General features: G+C 35.4%; 1 protein-coding gene across 2 annotated transcripts; it reads left to right on the forward strand.

The window, feature by feature from the left end:
* The first annotated feature begins 822 nt into the window (after positions 1-822).
* On the forward strand, positions 823-16,191 carry LOC135686003 (ras GTPase-activating protein-binding protein 1). Of its 2 annotated transcripts, none has more exons than XM_065202145.1 (14): positions 823-997; positions 5,405-5,507; positions 6,804-6,879; positions 7,774-7,875; positions 8,018-8,089; positions 8,232-8,328; positions 10,918-11,068; positions 11,169-11,280; positions 12,019-12,169; positions 12,569-12,732; positions 13,538-13,721; positions 14,014-14,051; positions 14,164-14,226; positions 14,490-16,191. In XM_065202145.1, exons 2-14 carry the CDS (start codon positions 5,410-5,412, stop codon positions 14,781-14,783), a joined length of 1,602 nt encoding a protein of 533 aa, XP_065058217.1. In that variant the 5' UTR covers positions 823-997; positions 5,405-5,409; the 3' UTR covers positions 14,784-16,191. The 2 variants fall into 2 exon arrangements, with proteins under 2 accessions (XP_065058217.1, XP_065058218.1); XM_065202146.2 differs by having other exon boundaries at positions 825-997; positions 12,569-12,663.
* The last annotated feature ends 1,340 nt before the right edge of the window (positions 16,192-17,531 follow it).

Consider the following 17,531-nt stretch of genomic DNA (forward strand, 5'->3'; position numbering starts at 1 on the left):
TTTACCAATTGATATAAGCCTGTAACTTTACATCAATCTCTAAAAACATCTATAAAAGAAAACAAGCTAGAATTTTTTTTGGAAAAGTTTTAGAAAATAGAGTTGCAAGGATAGGAGATCAATATTAACCGAATACCCTTTTCCTGACGATGCCCATTTTAATCCCAATAGAAATGAGGAAATTTTTATAGTAAGATTTTCTTGACCGGAGGAAGGTTGACATTTTGGATTCTGCTCAACATGCTGAAAACCAAGAGAAAGGACATTTTTTTAGGATTATTATAGCCGGTGCTCCAGGCCCTCAGAGGGTTAACTAAGCTTAATTTTGGACGGGGACGTGCGATTTTGGCTAAAAAATTCGGACCTATAATTCCGCACATATCTGAAGAAAACATGATGACACAGTACCCGTTATTCTGCAAAGCGAATAATGAAATTACAAAAAAATGTACATGTCTTTTGGCAACAAAAACCTCAATATTACACATATGTTTCATTCTTTGATTTCTAACTTTGCGTTCATTTCGTTACTGCTAAATCTCCCTCCTAATAATTCTGCAATATTTTCTCAAAATGGCACCCATAATTCTGCATATTTCTTAAAATGGTACCCATAGTTCCGCACATATTTCAAAAACTGACGAAGATAATTCCGCACTTTTCAGAAAAATGATACCCCTAAATAAAGGCTTTCAAACGTACTTTCAAACAAAAAGGTATCCCCTCGAATCCAGACTCCAAACATTGACACTGATGAGTGCTTTTGTCGCTACGAAGGATTTTTCTGCGGTTTATTTGCAATCTACCCGCGGGAAGGTGACGCAAGTAGAGGACAGCATCTCTTTGGGAAGTTGAACACGAGGTGTGGATTGGGCCTGTGCCTGTGGACAATAAATGCACAACTCTGCTGGTAATAAACTGTGCATTACAAAGTTTTCCATCAACGCAGTCAATAAAAGTAACCATCGAAGATTTTGAACGTAATTCTGCAATCGAAGTAAGTGGGAGATTCTTTCATGCCATGTCATTGATCAGTTACGAAGAGTTTATACCCATAGAGCATCAATCACGCGTCGCTTGTCAGAGTCGCTTCCATCTAGTTTCGAAGGTCTTAGACTGTTCACAATTATCAAGATTGTTTTGTCACAATCTAAATTCCACCGATTTGTTAATTTTGCTTCCAAAGGAGTGAATATGTTATCATGAGTACCGTTTGCTGGATTGTCTTCACACCCAAATCAAGTGTCAAAATGTACGTGGGCCTACGTCTCGTCTCATAGGTCCAGGTGTATGCACCGTAGCCCTGCCCTTTCCCTGTTGCTTTCTTGTTTGTTCAAGAAATTTGAAGTGAACTTGCCCGGAAATTTACGTTCAGAGTAATGTGCTGCTTGAATTCTTTTTATTTTAGTTTGCTCCATAATTATGGACACACTTAGGTTTTTCTGGCGGACTTTTGATTTTAAGGTTGCGAGATTTTATAAAGAGGAAGGCCTCTTTTGGCAGAAGATTTCATAAAGCCTGCTGCTACTTAATAATTTATTTTCACGTTGGAGCATTATTTTATTTGATTGTAAGCTCAAGGAAGCGCGGACTTTAGAATGAAAGTAAGTTTTTGGAATCTGCTTGTCCTTTAATGTACATTTTGTACTTGGTGATGCGGAGAGAGCGAATCTTACAACCTTAATTTCCCCAAAATTGAGGATCTCTTTGAGTGAAAGAAACCCATTTTATTCCCCACATTCAAAGTTTTGTAAAGTTTATGATCAGGATAAAGTTTTATTATATAGTGATCTAACTCACGTTTACATAGTTTTTCCTCTTAAAAACACGTTTCATGTGAAAGAAGTTTCCATGAATATTGTGTAGCTCCTTTTGATTCCTGTCAAAAACCTAGGTGGTCACAAAACTGTCCACATGCACACAATTGCCAAGTTATGCCTTTAAAGAAGAATAGTAATGATACAGCAACAAGGGCAACCTAATGTTTTTTGCTGCAAGTTTGTGATGTGTTTGCAAAGGTCCAAGTTTAGATGTATATAAAAACTGTAAAAATGGGTAACATTTTATAAGATGTTGCTTTTCCTCTTGCTTAGATCTTAATTTTTTCTTAGATGTTTAGATCATATTCATGTCAGACTGGTGATTTCTACATAATGTATAATTGATGGATAAAATGCTTTGAAAGGATTTTTAAAACACCACCCAAGTTAGGATGAACATATCCAAGACAAGAAGGTTTTCAAGACAAAAAGCAAAAAAGCAGCAATTATTCATTACATATATAAGTATTTTCTGCTGCTAAGAAGAGTCAACAGCAATTTCTATCTAGTGTTCTTTGCCAGCATGAAATTCATCCTTCCTCAAATCTCATTTTCATCTCTAATTCCTTTAATTTCTTCTATGCTGTCAACTTCACTGTTGGTTCTTTTTTAATAGAGTAATTGCTATGCCTTGCAACGCAACACAATATGAATATTCACTTGAAACTTGCACTTGATAATTGACATATTTGGAAAACTCTTCCATCAAGCATTTTCAAAATGCTTATTTGATTTTGTCATCAACATACCTCTTTGAACATTTATGCTGAAGAATAAAGTAATGCTGTATTGGTCCAGCCTCTGAAATCATTTTTTTAATTCTAATTATATGATTTCATTCTGTTTTGAAATTATGTCTGTAAGGTAGTCTTGTAGGTTGCAAATAAGACTTAAAGACATTATACATTTGCTAGTTATATTTTTGTATCCCACGCATAATATACTCCATGCGTGCAATTCACACTCTTACCCAGGGCCTCCAACAACAAAATGCCAGGAGGCCATGCTCCTCCCTCCTTTTTGTGAAAAAAAGATATTTTTTACAAAATCTTTTGTTATAAGTTTTTAATATGCTCTTGTCCTCCACTTCCAGCTTGTGTAAGAGCCTATGTTACCTATCTGAGTTTATATTTGAAAACGTTACTTATGGTGGGTGGTTTGGTGGGAAAACGTTACTTGTATTGCCATGCATTGCATGAATTTTTGTGAATTAAAATCGCCCTTACTTTCATATTTTGCTAGCTCTTGAATTGAGCTTAGTTTCGGCAACTTTATGGAAGGTATTAGCAGTTTGATTTTTTTACCTTTACTTGTTTGTATTACAATTAAGACACAATTAACAAAAGTGAAAAGAACCAAAAAGAAAAAGACAGTATTCTTAAAAACTGCCTTGAATGGTGCTTTTAATAACTCCAAGCCACAAAGTATTGAGATTGGGAATTTTTGTATGTTATATTAGTTGCACATAAGCAGTTTTTGGCCTGTGTATGACATCATATCTCCCCAAAAAAGCTATATTGTAAGAATAAGGCAATGTTGCTCAACTTTTGGAAGCAAAACTTTCAACATTTTGTTGAAAAACTACTATACTAAGAAGGTCAGAAAAAATGGTCAAATGTCTGACTCATGGGGGTGTCAAACTGCTGACATTTTTTGCTCAATGCCTGCGTTGATGCGTGCAGGTGCAATCATCAGTCCTGGTAAAATGAAATTTGGCAGCGTGCTGGTAATTGCATGCCTTGAAAAGTTTAGGCGTGCAATGATGTGCGATCTATAAAATGGAGACCTTACGATTTAGACCTGATGTCATCTTTGTATTAGAAGTTGTGTTTGAAAAAGTGTTTGAGGTTTCCATAATACCAAAAAGTTTTTATGGAATTTTAGAAGAAGTTTCTTGAAAACAGAATAATTCAACAAAAAGGAGACAAGTTTTTTAGGCCCTGTTGTCATTACTCTGTTTCCGTATGAGAACAGATTCAAGTGAATCTCTTTTAGATTTTGAGTTTCATTGATATGCTTAAAAACGCTGTTCAAAGTGGAGTCATTCAAAACTGAATTGTTTAAATACGCATTGTTTTATTGGGAACAGCGAAGACAGAGGCAATCGAAAATGGAGTCATTCAATCTCAGTTTCAAAAAGTGCTCGAGCAAAGGATATGAACGGACAAATATGGAGTAATGGAAACACCCACGTTATCGTTTTGACTAAATAAAAGTGGTCCAGGGTAATGTGCTCACGAGAATACAAAAGAACGGAGTGAGAGAACTGAGACTACACAAAAGCAGAGTAATGGAAATCGGGCCTAATGGAAACAAAGTAAAGAGTTAAAATGACCCACACAAAATAAATTAAAAATTACTTAAAAGAAAATAAACAAGAAATTGAAAGAAACAAAAGAGAAAAAGAATAGTAATTAAAAACGCGGAACTGCGCGTGCGATAGAAAGCACGCCTTGGGAGTTTTAGGCATGTCTGGAGGCATGCGCGTGCGATCGCACCCCTAATATTACCAGGAATGAATCATACTCATCAAAGGAGGAAGACTGTATCTGTATTTATAAAAATATTTGTGTTTCAAAAAAGTCCAATACATGTAGACAAGCCTTGAAAACCACAGAGAAGACTCTTCCAATTTGAAAAATTGTGAATTACCAGTAATGTTTGAAAGCTAATGCACTATGTTAGAATAAGTCATTAACAAGTTAAAGTTTTCCAAATGAATAGACAATAAGGGTGGTAATAAAAACTGTTAATTAAAAATGCCACCAAAAATCCAAGGTAGGCAGTTAACTTAAAAGTTGCTGGAGAAGTGGCCAATGACTGCCTCTCTTGAGTGATTGAGGAGATGCTAGGGTGCACTAATATAGGCAGGACTGCTTGGTATGTGTGATCTTTGGACAAAATGTTAACACTTCAATTCAATGTTCCCACTACCAGATAGTAATTAAATTAATTTTTTATGTAGCCACTTACCCTTTTGTCAATGCCCATGTTAATATATAAAGAAGGATCACCTTCTCTCCCAAAGCTCCAAACTCTCCTGCTACTTATAAATGAGAGAATTATGCCCTGTATTTGGTTTTCTCTTCTTTTAATCTATTATTATGAAATAGAGCAAGTTTCAAAATTTTTTTAAATTCGAAATGAGAACAGTTTTAAGATTGATTATTTATTGCTTGAGCATAGAGGGTCTTCTTAAAACCTAAGTTATAACATTGTAAAGGAAATTTTTTTCTTTTTGAAAATTTTGTGAAGACAGGGAACCAAGAAAGACTTAATTTCAAGTGTTAGTTACTGATGACATATATGTATTCTGGGGGCCAACTACTCACTTTTTATCTGTGTGCAAAGAAGTAATACCCAAGGGCTGTATGTTAAATTAATTCTGTCAAAATTATTAACCATAAACTGTATTGTTTATTCAAAATGATTTTGTTTCTGATGTTGGCAATTATATTAACCTTTTCAGACGCTAGATAAGAGACAATAGACAGGTTCTATATCACCTTGACACCATTTAAACACATAAACTTGTTTGATGAATTGAGGGGTATTGAAGAATATTAAAAACTGTTTTTTATCAGGAGAAATGGTGATGGCTACTACTTTTACCCCACAATATATTGGGCGTGAATTTGTCCGTCAGTACTACACAATGCTGTATAAAGATCCAACTCAGTTGCACAGGTATTCCTTATGTTTCTTGTGTTTGTCTTTGTTGTGTTAAGACATCTCATTTTGATTATCACGGTTAATATAATTGGTGAGTTCCATTTTTATGTCAGCAATTCTTCTTTATTTTTAGCCTACTTCTGATTCCAGTATTCCCTTCCCTGTTCAGAGAATCAGAGAACAGCCTCCTTGATCTTTTAGGTCTAAAAACATGGTTAAAACAAGCAATTCTACCATTGGACATCTTTAGATAACCCAGATTTTGCCAATGTTTCAGTTAGTTGGCAGAGCCAGGCTGTCTTTTTGCCTAAAAGTTTATGAATTGATTTACAAGTAAATGAAAAAGCTGCTCTTGTTTAGAAAAGAGGTGTACGTTTTTTGTCTCCAGTGGTAATTTTTCTATAGGCACGCTGTACTGATTGGACAACTTTACCAGTCATGTGCTCATTTTTTTCTTATTGGCCTATTTTGATCCACAACCGGAACTTTATTCTCATGTTGTTTACTCTGAGGAGTGTCAGATGAAAAAGCTTTTTCGGTATGCTGTAAAATGTTTGCTTTTTACAAAGCCACTGTCAAATTTTGTACTGGCAAAAGATTGTGCGCAATTTAGATATATCCAGTGATACTGAATAATGGTCATTTACACAGAAATCTGCAAAAAAAGCAGTGGATTTGAACTTTTATACAGTTGCAAATTGTTTTTTTTGTTAAGAGCGTTTCTGACCAATTTGTCAATGTAGAAAGACAGTCTTTGTCTTCTTGTGTCATCAGTGTTGTAAAAAGAATAATATTGTTTCCTAGCAGTATGTATTATCCATGGTCCTAGATAATGTCATTAGAACAGGTCAAATTTTATTCCATTCAAGGAGGGTTCAGATTATTTGGGAAGGTTAATTGTCTGTTTGTAAACATTAGAAAGCAGTAAATGTCTACCGTGCACCAACTTTGTTTCAAATCTATCGTTTTTGCAATTACAATAAATTGCCTTTTTGTGCCCCTTTTGCAATAAAAATTTCTTTAGAAATCAATTCAAAAATTTTCTCGAATATAAAGAATTCAAAGGGTAATTCTATATCAGTTTATATCTAAGAATATAGAATTGTTGGTTTGCATTCTCATTACCTGATGATTGCTTACATGAAACTCAGAGTTACGAATGGTCTGTTTATGTAAGTCTAACTAATTGCTAAATTAAGTTGAGCACCAGAGACAGTCATATAATAATTATGATGAGAAGTAAATTATATAAATGCATATATCATTTCTCTTGATTAGTGTGACACTAATTTTTTCAAAATGTCTCAATAGGTTTTACATGAAGCACTCTCTGTTCACTCATGCCAACCTTCCTAACCGTCCATTTGAGCCAGTTGTTGGTCAAGAGGCAAGTAATTTTGTAATGAATTAGATTTCAGTCTAAAGAAATATGTTGGTGACCTAATATAATATATTTGTATATGGTGTTGGAACATTTATGTTGCATTAGGTAAATGGAAATTTAGCCTAAAGTCTGCGTTGAACTTAATTTCAAATAGTAAGACAAATTGATGGTGATGTCTATTGTTTAATTCACCATATATAGCTCACAAGTTTTCTTTGATGTAGATGCATGCTGCTAGAACTCAATATGAACTACATGACTATTGAGCGTATATTGCATGCCAGAGTACCAACAGGTTTTCGCTGACACTAGCAGAGCACTGCTCAATGATTAGGGTTTGATAGTAGGACCTGTTACAACTTAATCTTTTATATGTTATATTTATTGATCTTTTATAGATGCACAATATGATTCTATATCTTTATTCATGTTTTCAGTATTTATATGTCTAATTTGCAATTGAGATTTCCTTAAAGAATATTTTCATTTATGTAAAATACAGTTTTTTAGTTACATGATTCTACTTCATTTTTTGGTTTTCCATAATTGTCAATTATGTTGCATTTTGATCTTATTGCAGCTTGATATTAATTTTTTGCATAATAATCCCATAAGAACCTTTACTGTGTTATTGAAATAGTCATCCTGCTGGTTGAGGCTTTGAAAGCTGAATAAGATGACTGTGATTCTTTTCATTTAATAAAACATTTAATATATTTTTGTACCACACTTGATGTGATGTTTTGATTGCTAGTTGTTCTGTCTTCTGTTTGCCCTTTTCGAGACTGTTTTTTCTCCTATGAGCTCTTTGCATGTTTTCATAAAGTCTGTGTAAATCTTTATTTTTGGTTTGTTTGATTGATATGTACATAAACATAAACTACCTTTGCATTTTAGGCCATCCACAACAAGATAATGGATCTTAATTTTAGGGATTGCTATTCGAAAATCAAGTCAGTTGATAGCCAAAGGACTAGTAATGATGGTGTGGTTGTTCAGGTTTGTTACCTATTTGTTGTTTCAGCTTTATTACCATTTTATTATTTCAGCTTTCTAATCATAAACCCCTAGGTATAGAGATATCAAACCAATGTTAATTTAATCTTTTTTCCAGTTTTAATATCCATACTGTATTTTTTAGGTGGCTGGAGAGCTTTCTAACCGTGGCATGCCTATGAGAAAGTTCACACAGACATTTGTTCTAGAGGCAGAGGTAAGCAAATCATGTTGTTATTAGTTTTATTGATTGTGTCATCAACCATGATAGCTGTCATCTTATAATATGTAAGATTTTTTTGCTGTGAAATTAATAAAGTTGAGCCAATTTTTCACTTCTGACCTTGTTGTTCTTTCAGGCACCACAACGCTTCTATGTCTTTAATGACATATTTCGTTATCAAGATGATGAGATTGAATATGAAGAGCAAACAGATGAAAATGCTGTAGATTATTGTGAGTGTCCTTCTATATCCAAACCGTTTCTAGATTATAAATAGTACAAGCTATTTGAAAATAGTCATCCACGTTCAAAGGGAATGATTTATTGGTGTAGTTTTAAAACAGTGTTTTTTAACAAGCAGCATGCTTCAAGGGGGTATAGCTTGGTCTGAACCCTTCAAATCACAGATGTGCTGAATTCAGACCTGACGGTAAGAATTTTGAGCAGGCGGGTGGTCAATCACCCCCTTGTTGGATTCAGGCAGATGATTTGAACAAAATGTAAATTTATCAGTAAAATTTTACGGACATGCAAGTTAGAAAGAAAGTTGTCTTAAAAACAGAAAAGGAAATAATGTTTCAAGTGCTTTATGCAACCAAACGAATTGAATTAAAAGTTCTATCGGCTATATTTCATGGCCAAAAAATTCATTCATTCTTGAATTTGATTCTTATTCACTAATCCCTACAACTTTCTATGCTACTCTTGTTTGGTTTCAACCTGAACATTCCTCTTCTAACATTAACATCCCATGCCAAAGTAAGGTTTTGTCCGTTGAGTCTCTGATATTGTATTTTACGGGATTTGAATTGCATTATGTTTTGTTCTGCCTGGCAAACCTTTGTTATTTAGACATCTTGTTGTTTAGACATAATAAAAAGATATTTAAGATGTGACAAATAGGTTTAGCTTTATATGGGCTGTGTCACAAGGGACATCCCTCGTGGCAACACACCAGTTTCCAAAAGTTGTTTGGGTGAAACACCCTGCATCAAATAGGTAAACCAATATGGAATAAAACAGTTTTTTGTGTCATTCTCATCATGTGAAGCTTTTGCATTTTTGGATGTTTTATGATTTAAGGAAACAAATAATAAAGGTTCTTTCTTCAGTCTTATCACCATATTTCTTTGGATAAAGGATGGTGCATCAAATGCAATGAAGCCAAAATTCTAAGAAAAAATAAATTAGCAATGTTATATTTAGCAATAAAAATTTAGATTTTAAAGAAAATGAGATCATTTAGTAAAAGAGACAAGAAAGAGATTGTCTCATGATACATACCTTTGGGTTGAGTCTGATCTCCACTTTTACAGCTAGGATACAAAAACTCGCAGGAAGCAGTTTATAGAAATTGACTGAAATGACACTAAAAACCTACCTTGCTGATGTAAATTATGAGTGAAAAACATTATTAAAGTTTGCAGGACAAATTTGGAGTAATAATTTTTTTGTAAAGTGTCTAATTCCATCTAAATTCACCAAGAGAGGCGGAATATCTTTGCCAATGATTGAATGAAGCTTCATTTCCTTAGTCTAGACCAAATCAACATGCACTTTTCGTTTGGATAGTAGGTACATATGCAGAAACATAATAATTGTCCATTCCATGTTCGGTAAATACGCTCAGAAAATACAATTTATCGACCTTATCGGTGCACTGGAGAACCATCCACCATTATCCTGATGTGCAAGTCATGTCCCATGTATTTGGTTTGTTTTCAAAACTGTGACACAGCCCCTTTAAATGTCAATTAATTTCTAAGGTGGGCAATAAGCGTAAAATTTGCAAGTGAGAAGGGCAATTAATGACCCTTCTTAAATGATCTAGGAGGGTGCTGAGGTGCACGCGGGTGATCGCTTGCCTGAAAAGACCAGGCCTGCTGAATTTGATGAAAATAACTGTTTACTGATCTGTCACAAAGTGCTCTACATGCTGTACATGCTATTAGTATATAGGACTAGGCGGTTCTAAGTTGCTACTCTGAGTTTCATGTGATAGGCTTAATTTGGTCATCAGGCACCAGTTGCCTGTCAAGAACTAAGATAGTCTAACTTCTTGATATTTCTCCCCTTTTCCCCTTTTCCCCTTTTGCTCTCCGTTTCTTGGTTGAATTAGTCTACTGTTTGAAACCAGACCACCTTTGACAAGAGCAAGAAAGCCTAGACAAAGCAAATGAGTCATTACTATTGTATTTCTATTGTGTTTCAATACGGTTTGAAGCCACTTTTCGTTTGCAATAATAGCGATCAATGTAAGTAAATTGTACCAGGAATAATGTTTTTAAAATAAATAACAAATAAAATAATTTATTTATTTTTAAAAAAAATTTCCTGGTATAATTTACTTACATTGATTGTTATTATAGCATTATATTGTACCACACGCAATTTAGTATATTTTTGGAGACTTTCCTTTGGCCTACTTTGTGTTTTTGTATGCCACACATACAGAGGCAAAGTTCCAATTTGATATATTTTTGGTCCTGAATTAAACTGTTTTAAGCTATGCATGTCAATAAAACCCATTGTCTGTACATTTGAACAAAAAACCAAAGGCAATCAAATTTTAACAGTTTGATTCTTCTTAATCAATTCAAGAAGTAACTTGTGATAATTAGCTGAGAAAAATTGCTTTCTTATTCAACACGCAGTGTCAGCATTGAACAAAAATTTTGGAGCATATGTTGCATCATTTTGGATCTTTAAATGAATTTGATTCATCACAAATGTATATGTTTATAAAAACTAGTTATCTATTAGAGAAATACATTCACTGTGTCAATGTAGGTGTTGAATTGTAATTATTACCATTTTGGCAGGCTCAGCAGATGATGAGGAGACTAAAGATGAAGTTGTTACTTCAGTTTTCGAGCAGCCAGCTCTACCAAGTGAGACTGCTTCTATTGAAGAAGCTGGTCTAATTTCAGAGGCAGCTGATCATTTTGATAGTGAAACTTCAATACCGCAAAGGTTTGTTATTAAATCAAAAGTTCTCAACTTCTTAGATTTAAACTTCAAGATTTTAATTTTCAAGGGTCTGATTATTTTATATAAATTTTAAATTTTTTAGTTTTACCAATGGGAGTCATCACCATATGGAAGAAGAGCAGGTTGTTGATGATACTGCAGGCCACTTTACAACTGAAGTGAAAGATGCCAGCCAGCCACATTTGGATTCTGAGGTAGTAGCTCCTAGTGCTACAACTCTTCCTTTTAACTACTGCTAAAGCAATACTTAGCGGTTTTTCTTTTTCAAAGATTTTCTCATTGTGATAGATTGCTCACAATAATCTTGGGTGACATTGCCAACTTACGTCAACATTTATTCTAAATACACAAAATCTTGATGTAAATATCATTCACTTGGTCAATAGAAATTTATTCTTTTGTTTTCCAATTTACCATATATGGCATTTATGGGCATTTAATTTTTCTTTGATGGGGCTGCATGCTGCTAGAACTCAATATGAACCACAGGACTATTGAGCGTATATTGCATGCCAGAGTACCAACAGGTTTTCGCTGACACTAGCAGAGCACTGCTCAATGACTAGGGTTTGATAGTAGGACCTGTTACATATCACTTTTCTTTTAAATGATATCTTTGCTCAGGTTTACAGAAATCTCAAGTTTTATTTTCAATTGAGATTTCCTTTCAATAATGTTTTCAATTATTTATGATACAATTACACAACGACGTTATCTTTTATTTGGTTTAATTGTTTCAATTGCCTTCATGATGACCTTTCTGACATTAGAAAAATAGTTTATCCATTGGCTGAAGGGGCTTTGAAAGCCTGACGGAATGACTTTATTTGTTTGAAGTATGGACACAGGTTTTGTGTTGCTCTTGATGTGACGTATACTAAGCAGCTCTTTCATTTGTTAACCTTTTACCAGCTTTATTAATCTTTTAAAAGGCATCAAATGAGGATATAGCCCCACAGGACAATTCTATTTATCAAGAAGTTGCAAGTGAGGAAGAAAAACCAGATGCTGTCACTTCTGAAACTGTGAGTGAAGATGTAATGCTGTATGAATCCAATGAGCCGGAGGGGCCTGCTAAACCAGGTAGGAAAGCAATAGATTTATCTTGAATTTAATTTCCAATAAACCCGAGTTCTTAGACCCAAATGTCTTGTCAAGGCAGTCAACTGAGGTCGTTGTGGTCTAGGATGGGGCTCTGTAAAGTCCTACGTCTCCTTATAAACCCTAGCATTTTCTTGAATTATTTCTTCCAAGCTTCTACTTTGTGAGGTTTTTGAAAGAAGGTGAATTTCTTTTACATACTTTTCTTGCTCTCGTTAAGCTACTGTCTTTATATTTGAGAAAGACTCGTATATTCATGTCTACATTGACGTTTCTTCTTTCTTACAATTACCGCTTGGCATTACACTGCCACACAATTACAACCATGCTTAATGGTTACTGTAAAATGATATTAATCTGTTTAACGTTATTGATTTTTAGTCACATGGGCGGCGCTGGCCAAGAAGAACACCCCTGCTACTTCACCGCCTTCTGCTAATGCCAGTGTTTCCAGGCCTGTAGTTGTCAAGCCACAGGTAAGCGGTCTAACAAAAACATCTCAAACTACTGCACCACAAAACCACACCAATCTAAGCTTGCGTATGGTAAGATTATTCATTTAATCTGTCAATACCTACATAAATTTATTTCAAGTCCTAATTTCTCGTTCGATTTTCGTTGCAAATCTGTTTTAAGATCATAATCGCATTGCTTGAATTGTTAAAAGAATATGCGCGTTAGTGAAATATCAACAAGTAGAGGTGTGTATTATTTTGCGTGCATTTGTATCTCATGACATAAATTTCTTATTTTTTAAATAGTGTTTCATTAAATCCGATATTGTAAATTTGGTAAAAAGTTAGCAAGTTCGCCGTGAATTGGTGCATGCTGCTAGAACTCGATATGAACCACGTGACTATTGAGCGTATATTGCATGCCAGATTACCAACAGGTTTTCGCTGACACTAGCAGAGCACTGCTCAATGACTAGGGTTTGATAGTAGGACCTGTTACATATCACTTCTATTTTAAATGATATCTTGGCTCAGGTTTACAGAAATCTCGAGTTTATTTTCAATTGAGATTTCCTTTTAATAATGTTTTCAATTATTTATGATACAGTTATACAATGACGTTATCTTTTATTTGGTTTAATTGTTTCAATTGCCTTCATAATGACCTTTCTGACATTAGGAAAATGGTTTCTCCATTGGCTGAAGGGGCTCTGAAAGCCAAATGGAATGACTTTATTTGTTAATTTGTATATTTTTTATTGGATTTCAGTTATTCTAAAAGCTGTGTGTGATTGAAAAAGATAATTGGTAGTTGTTGCCACCGATATAAATCCGTAATTAAACTAGATGCTTCCATTTTTATCCCTTAATCCTCAATAAACTTTGCTTGCTTTAGACCTCTCCACAAACTGCACCGCTGCCGCAAAGATCGCAAAGACGTCGTGAAGAACTACCGCGGAAAGAAGTTCGCGATGACGGCAGGCGAAAGTTCAGTGGCGCGCCCCCCGACAACCACCAAATTTTCATTGGAAACTTGCCAAACAATATCACAGAGGCGGACGTTAGAGAGATCTTCCAAGGTAGGAGCAAAGTGTTTTGATAATTATTAGCGGAGTCTAAAGAGCTTTCTGTGGTCATCGTTGTTTGTGCCTGATGGAATTACACCGTATATTGCCTACCTGACGCTAAAAAGGGATCTAATTTTTAGTGAAAGTCTTTACGTAATCTACTTCAGTATAAAAGATCTACTTCAAATTTTTTCTCTTCTTTCCTTTTAAACGTTCTATCAACTCCTTTATGTTTCTCATTGTCACTTTTCATTATACCTCAACCTTGGAACAACAACATAAAAACTACAATCTTGCTTTTTAGAGTATGGCAACATTGTGGAGGTCAGACTCAACCCAAAGGTATGTATCACGAGACAATCTCTTTCTTGTCTCTTTTACAAAATGATTTCATTTTCTTTAAAATCCAAATTTTCAATGCTAAATATAACATTGCTAATTTATTTTTTATTAGAACTTTGGTTTCGTTGCATTTGATGCGCCAGAACCAGCTGAGAAGATTCTAAAGAAGGAGAAGGTAAAGAGTTTCTTAAATATGAATTGTACCAAAGACATCACAGCCGGTTGCTCTTTGGTCATTTGGTCCATTTTTACCGTTTGTGCTTACCATTTACTCACACTTCTGCTAACCTTTTTCGCTCCCGTATTCTTTTTTCAAATTTGCTTTTTTTAACCAGTGTTTTCCTTATTTCCGCCTTGTTATAAATATTCTGTTATTTCCTGACAACTGTTACGATATCTCAGTGCCCTGTTTGATTACTCTATGCTCTCGTGTTTCAGCCGATTTTGTTTGGAAAGGTGACAATCAATGTTGAAGAGAAGAGGGCAAGTGGGTCCGTTCTCTCTCGCGGAGGCCCTCGTCGAGATTTTATTGGGAAGGCACGAAACGATTCAGGGCCGCGGAATGGGGCAGTTGGAGGACGTCAGGGACAACCCCCTGCGAACAGAGATAGACCAAGAGGAGGACAAGCGGGTCAACAAAAGCCACGCGGGGGCATGAACACTGGGGAGGGTCGAAGTGATAACACACGGGGGCAAAAAAATCGAGAGCGTGCTGGTCCTGTCAGGCGTTAAAAAAATAAATTTAGTAGTAGAGTATTCGATTAAGATCCGGTCGTAGGCGATATTGCACGTTGAACGTTTCGTAGATTGTTGAGTTCGCATTGCATCCTATAAGTTATTCTTGTGTAATGGCATTAATTTGGTTCATTTAGATTAACAGGGAATCACATCTTATTATTTTTGATATGTTATTAAATGCAGTTGGATGACGCCAAAACCTTAACCAGATCGGCGTTATTAAGCTTGCTAAAATGTCATTTCTAAACACGAAAAGACCCCGCTAGTGCCCAAGTACCCCATCAAAGAAGATTACCTGTCTTAAAATCTACAATGCCTGCCAAAAGGCTTGCTACAATACATTAAATTTTTGAATATTTTATGCTGCTTCATTCACAGCACCCCTCTCTCCCGTTGAAAAATGTTGTTGTATGTGAAGTTAAGAGGCTCGGTGTTGCCCAATGGCCTCATTTCAGATAACTAAGATATTCACCTCTACAACCAACATTGTTTTGGGGAGAAGGGGTGCTGTGTCTGTCTTTTTTGTCGGAAACAGAAATTTTTCAACATCGTTCTTAAGCAACTCGTTGTTCCAAGGACTTTTGGCAGAGATTGTATATTTTTGAAGGTCACTAAGTTAAAATTTTTGACTGCACAAAACTTGTGGAGATGATTTAGATTGTATTGCATTGTCATTACCCTGTCTAAATGTTTGTGAACAGGGCTCTTTGTATCTCGTAACGTGACAATTCGTTGTAGCAATTTACATTTTAAGTATGTAGGCTCAATGTAATTTGATTTAGTGAAAGGAGGGATGTGGAAACACTACCAAGACGAAGAGGAAGATTTGAGTTACTTAAGTTAACGTGTAGAGGAAATCTTTAAAAAACGGTAGAGGGTGGTATGTATGAAGCTGTGCTCTGATGTGACTTTATTATTTGTAAGAGATGTTTATGTGAATAATTCTTGTAATACTAGTCGTGGGAACGTTTAGTTGTAATTTTATCGTAGTGTCTCCTTTATCTAAAATGTCTTATTACCATCGATGATTACGACGTCATATCGTGTTTTGTGGTTACTAATTTGCAAGATGTCGATTCATTTCGAACATTTCATTTTGGAATTTCAAAGAAGTGTCCCTACGTATAATTTAGCAGTTTTTGCAGGTAGGCATTTTTCCTGGAGTCCATCTAACGGTTTTTCCTCGGGTTTCATTAGCCTTTTATTGAAGAAAAAGGCTGTTAATTTCTTGAATGTATTGAGCCCTCAAGGGTCCAGTTAGTGCTACTTATGATAGGGGGTGGGATGGAGGTTTTACAAGGGTTCCTCTCATCTCTTATCTTAATGTAAGTTTGTAACACCTAGCAATGAGATTATTAATTAACGGATGGAACAGATTTTGAACTTATGTACGAAAGAGCAATATTGTTGTTTTTCTCTTGCCACACTGTTGACAATACAACTCGCAGACCTTTTATAAACTAGGGGGACTTAGTTCACGCCCTAAAAGTTCGGTATGGAGAACAATACAGATATGGGGGGATATAATTCGGTATTTTTTCATGGTCAGGATTTAAGATACTATAGTTGAGAAATTCTGAAACAGAAAAGCATGTGAACAACGTACGTATGTTTCCTTTTTCTTTTCTAAATTTCGTTTGCCCGAGAAGCAAACGCAGTTTCTTGTTGTTGGAGTCAAGTGTAGGTAATTATGTGAGACCTGCATAGCAGAGACCCGCTGCCATTCACCATAAATAAAAACCATTCCATTTCGCTTTCATTTTATTGTGTAATTGCAGCCTTGCTTTCGATTTCACTCCACATTGACTGGCCATCCCGAAACGATATAACCGAATCGAACTGAATCGTCAGTTTGGTTTTGAAATTGGTCAGTCGAGATGTTCTCTGAAAAAGAAGTTGAAAAATGGTGTAGGAGGGAGCTTCCAGTTGTTGCCACTTTAGTGGCAGTGGTGTTCCTTGTAATGGTCCTGAGTGTGCTGTTCGGTTCACACCGGTCAGAGAACATTGATGCCAAAGTGCGCGTGCGAGGTGTTCATGGCAATCGCAATACAAGTGCAGAAGTGGAAGTCATTTCGTCTGCGCAATCATCCTCCAGTTGGCAGCGACGTGGCAAGAGTATCAGATCTAAGATGACTAGTGACTAGGAATGTATGACAAAACGTGAGATGACGTCATCGAATTCCGTTTTTTGGCGATAAGGGAAAAGATCGTGCATAAAGGCTCTGTGGCATTTATGAAGAGTTACATTGAACTGTTAAGATATTGAACTGTTAGGTTACTTGGAAGGGACTTGAAAAATCAATCAAATTTGTTGCTAGCTCATTGTACATGTTGAAAACTCTTCTTTAACCCCTGGAAACTGAAAGACAATACATAGAATTAAATGCTTTATATGGATACGAAACGACATAAAAAGGGGAAGTGAACATCTGGAAAGGATACTAGTTTCGATCTGACTTGAAAGTGTTTTTATTTGAATAATCTTTTGTGCTGATTAATTTGGTTTATTTGTTTTGCTTGATCCGCCGCTGGGAAGTTGAGTGACCGGCTGCGATAATGCTCCCTTCAAACAACATAGACAGGACATATAGGCTGACAATCTGACATTCAAGCTAATGTTTATATTACTTCCTCAACGGATTCTTGTAGTAGGGAGTCCAGGCTTTCATAATCTGCCAGGTGACATTTTTTACCGTTAAATGACGTCATCAGTCCCGTGACATCGAGACATTTTAAAAAAGT

This window comes from Rhopilema esculentum, chromosome 6, assembly GCF_057945365.1.
Source record: "Rhopilema esculentum isolate cy_ngs chromosome 6, ASM5794536v1, whole genome shotgun sequence".
NCBI classification, from domain to species: Eukaryota; Metazoa; Cnidaria; class Scyphozoa; order Rhizostomeae; family Rhizostomatidae; genus Rhopilema; species Rhopilema esculentum.

What these genes read in the sequence shown, in the direction of transcription:
- LOC135686003 (XM_065202145.1), top strand. Translation starts at nt 5,410, where the DNA reads ATGGTGATGGCTACTACTTTTACCCCACAATATATTGGGCGTGAATTT. An exon ending in AGCCAGTTGTTGGTCAAGAG is followed by an intron (nt 6,880 to 7,773) that starts GCAAGTAATTTT and finishes TTTGCATTTTAG; the next exon opens with GCCATCCACAACAAGATAAT. An exon ending in ATGATGGTGTGGTTGTTCAG is followed by an intron (nt 7,876 to 8,017) that starts GTTTGTTACCTA and finishes TGTATTTTTTAG; the next exon opens with GTGGCTGGAGAGCTTTCTAA.